Source organism: Tachypleus tridentatus, chromosome 11 (genome assembly GCF_004210375.1).
Source record: "Tachypleus tridentatus isolate NWPU-2018 chromosome 11, ASM421037v1, whole genome shotgun sequence".
Taxonomy (NCBI): Eukaryota; Metazoa; Arthropoda; class Merostomata; order Xiphosura; family Limulidae; genus Tachypleus; species Tachypleus tridentatus.
The window spans coordinates 18,408,025-18,420,227 of NC_134835.1; the positions used below are offsets into that span (position 1 = coordinate 18,408,025).

Below are 12,203 nucleotides of genomic sequence, written 5' to 3' on the forward strand. Positions count from 1 at the left end.
TAATTGATTGACATTTTTAATAACTATGTTTTGTAGGTGTTCATCAAAATTAATTTACTTGTTACATTGTAATAATTGATTGACATTTTAATAACAATGTTTTGTAGGTGTTCAGCAAAATTAATGTACTTGTTACATTGTAATGATTGATTGACATTGTTAGTAACTGTTCTGTAGGTGTTCATCATAATTAATTTACATGTTACATTGTAATAATTGATTGACATTGTTAAAAATTATGTTCTGTATGTGTTCAACAAAATTAATTTACATGTTACATTGTAATAATTGATTGACATTGTTAATAACTATGTTTTGTAGGTGTTCAGCAAAATTAATTTACTTGTTACATTGTAATAATTGATTGACATTTTTAATAACTATGTTTTGTAGGTGTTCAGCAAAATTAATGTACTTGTTACATTGTAATGATTGATTGACATTGTTAGTAACTGTTCTGTAGGTGTTCAGCAAAAGTAATTTACTTGTTACATTGTAATGATTGATTGACATTGTTAGCAACTGTTCCGTAGGTGTTCAGCAAAATTAATTTACTTGTTCCACTGTAATGGTTGATTGACCTTGTTAATAACTATGTTTTGTAGGTGTTCAGCAAAATTAATTTACTTGTTACATTGTAATACTTGATTGACATTTTTAATAACTATGTTCTCTAGGTGTTCATCAAAATTAATTTACTTGTTACATTGTAATAATTGATTGACATTTTTAATAACTATGTTTTGTAGGTGTTCAGCAAAATTAATGTACTTGTTACATTGTAATGATTGATTGACATTGTTAGTAACTGTTCTGTAGGTGTTCATCATAATTAATTTACATGTTACATTGTAATAATTGATTGACATTGTTAATAATTATGTTCTGTATGTGTTCAACAAAATTAATTTACATGTTACATTGTAATAATTGATTGACATTGTTAATAATTATGTTCTGTATGTGTTCAACAAAATTAATTTACTTGTTACATTGTAATGATTGATAGACATTGTTAATAATTATGTTCTGTTGGTGTTCAGCAAAATAAATTTACTTGTTACATTGTAATTATTGATTGACATTGTTGATAACTATGTTTTGTAGGTGTTCATTAAAATTAATTTACTTGTACATTGTAATAATTGATTGACATTGTTAATAATTGTTCTGTATGTGTTCATCAAAATTAATTTACTTGTTACATTGTAATGATTGATTGACATTGTTAATAATTATGTTCTGTAGGTGTTCAGCAGAATTAATTTACTTGTTACATTGTAATACTTGATTGACATTTTTAATAACTATGTTCTGTAGGTGTTCATCAAAATTAATTTACTTGTTACATTGTAATAATTGATTGACATTTTTAATAACTATGTTTTGTAGGTGTTCAGCAAAATTAATGTACTTGTTACATTGTAATGATTGATTGACATTGTTAGTAACTGTTCTGTAGGTGTTCAGCAAAAGTAATTTACTTGTTACATTGTAATGATTGATTGACATTGTTAGTAACTGTTCTGTAGGTGTTCAGCAAAAGTAATTTAATTGTTACATTGTAATGATTGATTGACATTGTTAGTAACTGTTCTGTAGGTGTTCAGCAAAATTAATTTACTTGTTCCACTGTAATGATTGATTGACCTTGTTAATAACTATGTTTTGTAGGTGTTCAGCAAAATTAATTTACTTGTTACATTGTAATACTTGATTGACATTGTTAATAACTATGTTCTGTATGTGTTCAGCAAAATTAATTTACTTATTACATTGTAATGATTGATTGACATTGTTAATAACTATGTACTGTAGGTGTTCAGCAAAATTAATTTACTTGTTACATTCTAATTATTGATTGACATTGTTAATAACTATGCTCTGTAGGTGTTCATCATAATTAATTTACATGTTACATTGTAATAATTGATTGACATTGTTAATAATTATGTTCTGTATGTGTTCAGCAAAATTAATTTACTTGTTACATTGTAATGATTGATAGACATTGTTAATAATTATGTTCTGTAGGTGTTCATCAAAATTGATTTACTTGTTACATTGTAATGATTGATTGACATTGTTAATAATTATGTTCTGTAGGTGTTCATCAAAATTAATTTACTTGTTACATTGTAATGATTGATTGACATTGTTAATAATTATGTTCTGTAGGTGTTCAGCAGAATTAATGTACTTGTTACATTGTAATGATTGATTGACATTGTTAATAACTATGTTTTTTAGGTGATCAGCAAAATTAATTTACTTGTTACATTGTAATGATTGATTGACGTTGTTAATAACTATGTTTTGTAGGTGCTCATTAAAATTAATTTACTTGTTACATTGTAACAACTGAATGAAATTATTATTCATTACATTTTGTAGGTGTTCAGCCAAATTAATGTTCAGGCTACTTTGAAACAACTGACTCAGTCTTTATTACATGCTTTTGTAGAAGCATTACGGAAGCTAGCCAATACCGATAAGAAAATTGAAATGAATAAAGAGTGAGTTTACTTTGTACAAAACTTAACATATTTTGTAGGCTAGAAGTAGATTTTAGTTTTACTTTATCTTGGCATTACATTTAGAATACTATATATGTTTATTATTTATGTTCTTTTGGAAATAGAAAAGTTCTGTCTTATTAAATAGTCTTAGGGATTTTCAAATTTGTTAGCCTAGCACCACGAAGGCTAATAGTACCATTCAATTGGAATATTTTGCAGTTTTTTCAAGTGATTTGCTCAGTGTCCAAGAATTTAAAAAATTCAGGTTATTAACTTATTGAATTGCTTTAGACCAAATCTTCTGCTGTACATATATATTACAAATGTAGTAAAGTTGTGACAGTAGAATGTAACTTGTGTTTCCATTCCATTAATCATAAGCTCTGATATTGGTCTTGAAGAGTTACTACATGATATTTTAATGTTTTCCAAACTTTATTTCTTGCTCTGTGGTGAATTGTCAGAAATTATTTGAGGTGTAACATGAAATGCTTGTTCAGAAGTTATCTTTGTATGTTTGAGGGGAAATAGCTTGGTTCACAGGAAGACTGCTAGGGTAATATTTAAGATGATAAGATTGTCATGTGAGGATAGATTAAAACCTCTGGAAATTGTTTGGTTCACAGGAAGACTGCTAGGGTAATATTTAAGATGGTAAGATTGTCATGTGAAGATAGGATCTTGTTTTTTTGTATTTATTTAGTGTAAATTGTAAGATTAGAACATGCAGATATAAATTTTGGCAGTGTTGGATTTATCTTCAAATCCGATAGCTTTTTTCTGATTGGATGGTTGGCTTTTGGAATGGGTTTTTTTCAAATATGGTAGATGCAGTTGATTTGTCAAGTAAATTTGATGGAAGACTTGATAAATATCTGAATGGCAAGGGATAACTTAGAATTGTTTAATGTTATTTTAATTTGGTGGATAGGAGTGCCTAGATAGGCCAAAAGGTTCCTTGTTGGTTGTTATATGATTGTTCAGGGCTTATTCTTGTAAAGGTGGAGGCACTTGGTAATTTTTTCTACCATCAAAAGTTCAGCCACATTTGACATAACAGTGTACACCTCATGAGATATTTTAAATGGTGGTATTCTCTTTTGTACTTCTAAATTGTTTTTCTTTATCTGGAGTTACAAAGGTTGTTCTTAATTTAGCTACACATATAATACTTCTAGCTTTGAATCATATTTTTAAAACATTTTGTAATATTTTTTCTTAAAACTTCTGTATTCTGTAAAAAAGTATGTTGAAGCCTACATTTATAATGATGAAAATGGTTGACAAAACATTTTATGTACAAGGTTCGAATTTTTTTGGAATAAACTTATTCCATCTTCAGCAAAATTTGAAAGTAGGATTACAAAGAGAGTTTATTTTCCTCATCATAATCCACTGCAGAGTTTTTTTGGAACTTATAAAACATTTTTTGTGTGTGAAATCACAGGGGATAAGTAGCCAATTTCAGAACTATAAGAAAGATTAACTGCTTTGTATTACCATTATATATATATACATAATTACTAAGAAAAAACATGATTGCTCTGTTGGCTGTTCTCTGAAATTTAATTACCAAGTGTATCTAAAACAATGAAAAACTTTCAAAAATAAATGGACTTGGGAAAGAAATCAACCGTAAATGTGTATGTGAATCTTTTCTTTCTCAAAATGGCATCTGTTTGAGATTGAAGAATCATGTTGAGGTATCAGAAGTGCTGTTTCATAGTTTACAACTAAATTCTATAATGTGCTTAACATTTTTAACTTACAAATCCTTGTCTCACAGTTAAATTTCATAATTCTCTTATCATAATATTTTTTAGGGTTTTTGTTTTAGAAAAAAAGCTAAAAGTCAACAAATATTAAATGATTTCAGATGACATGACTATATAATTTAGAAAGAACATGTTCTATATTTTTTATTTATAAAGCATGGATTTAAATTGTCAGTTGTTTGAACAATTACCTTCACTGAAGTGGATTTTACTTTTGTTTTAACCCTTTTGCATCAGATAGGTCAGAGTGCATATGTTGCAACATTTTCCCGAGTTACTATCAAAATGTAATTAAACTACCTTATTCTCAATGTATACAAATAAACTTTACTTCAAAATGTAGTTAATAAATCAAATTTTTATATTAAAATTCAAGCTATTAAGTTTATGAAGTAATATTTAAAAACTTTCCTGTCTCTTAGTGTGAAAACTGTCACATTTGCTCTTTGGGTCTTTCTCTTTTTTTGTAATTTAGTTGCCTTCTCTCCAAGAAGTATGAAATTTAATATAAATTACTTATTATAGTATGTTATTTTTCAGGTAAAATATAAATTTTATAGCCTTCAGTCTTGTTTGGTTTCTGAACCATAAGCTAAAAAATTGGATTCCTCATGTCACATTGTGTATTTCACAAATTGCCAATAGATATCTCTGAAGTTTATGCTATTTTATTTATGATTAATAAAAAGCCAAAGTTTTAATCTATCAAATTAAGTATTATATTGTGTTATTTTCTTTACAGGGAATTTTCTAATTTTTTTCTTGTTTAAACTTTTTCCATGAGAAACACATAAAGGAGATTAGCTGAATTTTTAATGGCTCTTATCACTTAGTTAGAAAGCCAGAAGAACTGTAATAGTTATAGGATATTGTCTGCATTTTTCATTTCATTATTCTGTGTTCTTTTGTTTAATTAAATAAAACATTATTTAATGCTGTATTATACAAAATTAGGGATAAGTTTCATTGACAGCAAAAAGAGAAGACTTAGGTAAGTAACTTATTTCTTCTTGATAACGAGAAACCTGCTTGAAATAAAAAATATATCTCAGAATGGTTGGTATGGGTATGAACACTTTTACTGATAAGGAGAGAACAACGTTTCGACCTTCCTAGGTCATCTTCAGGTTAAGTAATGTATTGTGTTGTTGTCTTTACAGAGAATTTTCTAGTTTTCTTCTTGTTTAAACATTTCCCATGAGAAACATATAGAGGAGATTAGCTAAATTTGACCTAGAAAGATCAAAAAGTTGTTCTCTACTTATCAGTAAGAGTGTTAATACCCATATCAGCCATTCTGAGATATAACTTACTTTTTGTTCTTCTTGTCTGTTCTTTATTATTTTAAAAGTAACTAAAATGTAAAATTTAGAAATTTTTAAAGGTTAAATAAGGTTAGATTAGGTAAAATAAAGAAAAAACAAATATGAGGTATGTTTGTGAGTAGTCTGTGCATATTTAATTTGATAGAGTAATATGAGCTACATGTTTATCGAGTGATTTAGTTAGACAAAGTTCTAAAGGCAGTAAAACATAACATTAAGAATAACTAGATGTATGCTGTTCCAATCTCAAGCTATTTAGGATAAAGAACTATGGTTTCCTGTTACAATTTGAAATCATTCTGGAATGAAGAAAGTGTAATATAAAATCATTTACTAATTTTTTATGATGATTATGAGATCAGTGAAATCAGCTGACTCTTAACAGTGTAGAAAATAACTGATAAAATTCAGAGTTTTTCAGAAAAGAAACATCTGATATTCACGTAGTATGAAATTATTCAAATGAAATTTGAAAATGATGAAGTATTTTTAATCTTAACATAAAAATCACTTTCTACTTGGAGTCAACATTCTGACATCGTATAAATTGAACAAAATTTTTAGTAGAAATACTTAATTAAAAATCCTGACTTCTTGTTTGTAAAAGACATGTAATATTAACTGAAAGGAAAGGTTACCAAGTTTTATGAATATACACTAAGAAACCTTAGAATTATAGTATGTAACCACCATGGTTACAAAATTGTCTAAAATACATAAGCTTGTTGCAATAAGGTTAAACTATAAATAAATATGTTGTCACATAGCCTGACTACAGCAAATATGACTAAATAGTCATTTCAGGTTTTGCTTTATACAACATTTCTAGTTGAGAAGCAACGACTTAGATTCTTTTAGTGAATAGTTTACAAAACAACCCCTGATTGTTGATTTTCTCAATTTTATTTTTCCAACCATTACTAAGGATGGATTATTAATGCATGCTGTCAGATTTTAAAGTTCACAGTCTATTTTTCTATTGAAATACAGGAAAGTACACCCCTAACATTTCTATTAGAAAAATTATTTTTTACTTAATAAAAAGTGTTGTCTTTGAATTTTTCTTATTTAGTATGAAATTTGGTGATAAGGATGATGTAATTTTTTACATACTTCTATTCATCATAAGCTGATGTTGTTGGAACGACTTTTGGAAGTATTGTCAATGCTTGTTGTATTCACATGTCTTAGTGTTTGTTGTTGCATAAGATAAGGAGCTAAGTGGGTGTTTACTATTGTTAATATAAGTGAAAACTCCATTTCATACAGTGAGTGTTCGTACAATGCCTGTGATTAATTTATTGCATTTTAAAGTAGTTCTTTATTAGTATGTGATGAGACCTGAAGATTACATGTGTCTTTTATAATTAATTTTCATCACAACATTATTAATAAGGAGACTTTAGTGAGTCAGGGACCATTTTGATCAAAAGAAAATAAATTCATTGTTGAATAATTACAATTCAGTGGTACAACATATAGTAGAGTGCTTTACTGTAATTGTTTGTCTTTATTTTTAAATGTTTCTTTTGTATGCCTACTTTCAGGTATTTAAAAGGACAGCCATCTGTCATCTTGGAACAAGGTTGTGATAATAATCACCAGCCACCACCGATAGTAAGAATTATCTTGTGCAAGATTATAAGTAATATCCGATACGGCTGAGTAATGCTATGGTTTACAATATCATGGTTTACATAGAATGTTTATTGCTAAATACTATACTTTAGAAACTATTAATAGTAAGCTTAATTGAACAGTGATTTATTATTTTTGTAAGTAATTTATTTAAAGATGTAATTTAAAAAAGAAATAGTTATATATTGAACTATATGATTGTGCCATGTTACCTCATTGTTGTACTTTGTTCACATGGACAGCACTGTTTTCTATTTCAAAGTCACATTTTTAAGCATAAAGAAAGAGTTCTTGTTTTTTTCCTTGTGAATTACAACAAATTATGCCTTGTGATTGTAAAATTAATTTAGGTTTACAGTAAATGTAATGAATAGTGACAGTTTTATAGTGATATTTCACTATATGTTTACACTTTATATACATTGTAACACAGCAATGATGTACTTACATCTATGGTCACAATATATTCTTGATAACTGTGTGTAAGTACTGATCTAAGATCAGACATGCAACTTGATAACATGAACTATGTTTCAGAGTCATTTAGTTTGTGATAACACTGAACTGCTCTTCAGAGTACAATCTTTGATGATATAGTGTATGAACTTTGCTTTAGGATCATTATGTAACTTTGATAAATGTGTGTAAGTACTGATCTAAGATCAGACATGCAGCTTAATAACATGAACTATGTTTCAGAGTCATTTAGTTTGTGATAACACTGAACTGCTCTTCAGAGTACAATCTTTGATGATATAGTGTATGAACTTTGCTTTAGGATCATTATGTAACTTTGATAAATGTGTGTAAGTACTGATCTAAGATCAGACATGCAGATTAATAACATGAACTATGTTTCAGAGTCATTTAGTTTGTGATAACACTGAACTGCTCTTCAGAGTACAATCTTTGATGATATAGTGTATGAACTTTGCTTTAGGATCGTTATGTAACTTTGATAAATGTGTGTAAGTACTGATCTAAGATCAGACATGCAGCTTAATAACATGAACTATGTTTCAGAGTCACTTAGTTTGTGATAACACTGAACTGCTCTTCAGAGTACAATCTTTGATGATATAGTGTATGAACTTTGCTTTAGAATTGTTATGTAACTTTGATAAATGTGTGTAAGTACTGATCTAAGATCAGACATGCAGCTTGATAACATGAATTATGTTTCAGAGTCATTTAGTTTGTGATAACACTGAACTGCTCTTCAGAGTACAATCTTTGATGATATAGTGTATGAACTTTGCTTTAGGATCATTATGTAACTTTGATAAATGTGTGTAAGTACTGATCTAAGATCAGACATGCAGCTTGATAACACGAACTATGTTTCAGAGTCATTTAGTTTGTGATAATACGAACTATGTTTCAGAGTCATTTAGTTTGTGATAACACTGAACTGCTCTTCAGAGTACAATCTTTGATGATATAGTGTATGAACTTTGCTTTAGGATCGTTATGTAACTTTGATAAATGTGTGAGTTTTATTTTGGAAACTAACTGTAATAATGTGGTGTGTGAACTTTACCTGAGAATCAGAAAGTAACATTACATATCATATTTTGGGTAGCTTAATGTACACTGATATACTAAATAATGCATTTTGTATTTTTTTGGTTAAACATATTTTGTGTACTCTAGTAATGGGATTACTTTTGCAGTCGTTATGTCATAATTCATGCTTTTTGTCTGAATTGTAAACATAAACCTGATGTTCTTTGACATCAAATGTGTAATCTGTACGTCAGTCATTAAATATACCTTAACATGTTAACCTGACATCATTATTTGTTTGTGATTTATTTAAGGATAAGAACCATAAATTTTTTTCATGAGTCTTGTACTTTAAACACTTTATATCGTGGTTCTTCTTTAGGATCAGTGTTTGTTGATCGTCACCAGCAACTGTATCTATACAATCAAGAGTGTCATTCCTCGTCTACAAGAATGTTTTATTAAACATGGCTATCCAGACATGAGTCTTGTGATGAAGGTGAGAAACTTAGTTTTGGTAATTTGAATCAGTAGGTATCGATGTTGGTGTTTTCTTATAGCAAAGCCACATCGGGCTATCTGCTGAGCCCACTGAGGGGAATCGAACCCCTGATTTTAGCATTAAACCCGTAGACTTACTGCTGTACTAGCGGAGGGCAGTAGGTATGAAAGATACAGCATTTATTAATTTATGGATATTCTTCATGTATTGCTACATAGTATTTATATAGTATAATTTGTGTTTAGTGTTTTGTTTGTGTTCTTTCTAGAAACCAGGTTCAGGCATGGCCTGGCAGTTTATGTACTGGACTTTTAAAATATATCTAATGCATCTATTTTCCACCAAATGCTACTAAAAGTAATTACTTTGAAGCACATAAATGTGAATTAATTATATAGAAAAAATAATAATGTCACATGAAGTTTCACTAACCCTGTGAATTAATTGTATAGGAAAAATAATAATGTCACATGAAGTTTGACTAACCCTGTGAATTAATTGTATAGAAAATATAATAATGCCACATGGAGTTTCACTAACCCTGTGAATTAATTGTATAGAAAAAATAATAATGCCACATGGAGTTTCACTAACCCTGTGAATTAATTGTATAGAAAAATAATAATGTCACATGAAGTTTCACTAACTCTGTGAATTAATTGTATAGAAAAAATAATAATGTCACATGAAGTTTGACTAACCCTGTGAATTAATTGTATAGAAAAAATAATAATGTCACATGAAGTTTCACTAACTCTGTGAATTAATTGTATAGAAAAAATAATAATGTCACATGAAGTTTGACTAACCCTGTGAATTAATTGTATAGAAAAAATAATAATGTCACATGAAATTTGACTAACCCTGTGAATTAATTGTATAGAAAAAATAATAATGTCACATGGCGTTTCACTAACTCTGTGAATTAATTGTATAGAAAAAATAATAATGTCACATGAAGTTTCACTAACTCTGTGAATTAATTGTATAGAAAAAATAATAATTTCACATGAAGTTTGACTAACCCTGTGAATTAATTGTATAGAAAAATAATAATGTCACATGAAGTTTGACTAACCCTGTGAATTAATTGTATAGAAAAATAATAATGTCACATGAAGTTTCACTAACTCTGTGAATTAATTGTATAGAAAAATAATAATGTCACATGAAGTTTGACTAACCCTGTGAATTAATTGTATAGAAAAAATAATAATGTCACATGAAGTTTCACTAACCCTGTGAATTAATTGTATAGAAAAAATAATAATGTCACATGAAGTTTCACTAACTCTGTGAATTAATTGTATAGAAAAAATAATAATGTCACATGAAGTTTGACTAACCCTGTGAATTAATTGTATAGAAAAAATAATAATGTCACATGAAGTTTGACTAACCCTGTGAATTAATTGTATAGAAAAAATAATAATGTCACATGAAGTTTCACTAACTCTGTGAATTAATTGTATAGAAAAAATAATAATGTCACATGAAATTTGACTAACCCTGTGAATTAATTGTATAGAAAAAATAATAATGTCACATGAAGTTTGACTAACCCTGTGAATTAATTGTATAGGAAAAATAATAATGTCACATGAAGTTTGACTAACCCTGTGAATTAATTGTATAGAAAAAATAATAATGTCACATGAAATTTGACTAACCCTGTGAATTAATTGTATAGAAAAAATAATAATGTCACATGAAGTTTCACTAACTCTGTGAATTAATTGTATAGAAAAAATAATAATGTCACATGAAGTTTCACTAACTCTGTGAATTAATTGTATAGAAAAATAATAATTTCACATGAAGTTTGACTAACCCTGTGAATTAATTGTATAGAAAAAATAATAATGTCACATGAAGTTTCACTAACCCTGTGAATTAATTGTATAGAAAAAATAATAATGTCACATGAAGTTTCACTAACTCTGTGAATTAATTGTATAGAAAAAATAATAATGTCACATGAAGTTTCACTAACTCTGTGAATTAATTGTATAGAAAAAATAATAATGTCACATGAAGTTTCACTAACCCTGTGAATTAATTGTATAGAAAAAATAATAATGTCACATGAAGTTTCACTAACTCTGTGAATTAATTGTATAGAAAAAATAATAATGTCACATGAAGTTTGACTAACTCTGTGAATTAATTGTATAGAAAAAATAATAATGTCACATGGCGTTTGACTAACTCTGTGAATTAATTGTATAGAAAAAATAATAATGTCACATGAAGTTTGACTAACCCTGTGAATTAATTGTATAGAAAAAATAATAATGTCACATGAAGTTTGACTAACCCTGTGAATTAATTGTATAGAAAAAATAATAATATCACATGAAGTTTCACTAACTCTGTGAATTAATTGTATAGAAAAAATAATAATGTCACATGGCGTTTGACTAACTCTGTGAATTAATTGTATAGAAAAAATAATAATGCCACATGGAGTTTCACTAACCCTCTGAATTAATTGTATAGAAAAATAATAATGTCACATTTAGTTTCACTAACTCTGTGAATTAATTGTATAGAAAAAATAATAATGTCACATGAAGTTTGACTAACCCTGTGAATTAATTGTATAGAAAAAATAATAATGTCACATGAAGTTTGACTAACCCTGTGAATTAATTGTATAGAAAAAATAATAATGTCACATGAAGTTTGACTAACCCTGTGAATGAATTGTATAGAAAAAATAATAATGTCACATGGCGTTTGACTAACTCTGTGAATTAATTGTATAGAAAAAATAATAATGTCACATGGTGTTTCACTAACTCTGTGAATTAATTGTATAGAAAAAATAATAATGTCACATGAAGTTTGACTAACTCTGTGAATTAATTGTATAGAAAAAATAATAATGTCACATGAAGTTTGACTAACCCTGTGAATTAATTGTATAGAAAAATAA

At 27.8% G+C, this 12,203-nt stretch overlaps 1 protein-coding gene across 1 annotated transcript in view; it reads left to right on the top strand.

Annotated features, from left to right (window-relative positions):
* The window catches only part of LOC143231726 (exocyst complex component 2-like), a 151,685-nt gene that overhangs the window by 113,144 nt on the left and 26,338 nt on the right, over nucleotides 1–12,203 (top strand). Inside the window, exons 18-20 of the mRNA XM_076466343.1 lie at nucleotides 2,395–2,516; nucleotides 7,167–7,236; nucleotides 9,146–9,262. Of these exons, the coding sequence (XP_076322458.1) occupies nucleotides 2,395–2,516; nucleotides 7,167–7,236; nucleotides 9,146–9,262 (309 nt within the window). The remainder of the gene's footprint in view (nucleotides 1–2,394; nucleotides 2,517–7,166; nucleotides 7,237–9,145; nucleotides 9,263–12,203) is intronic.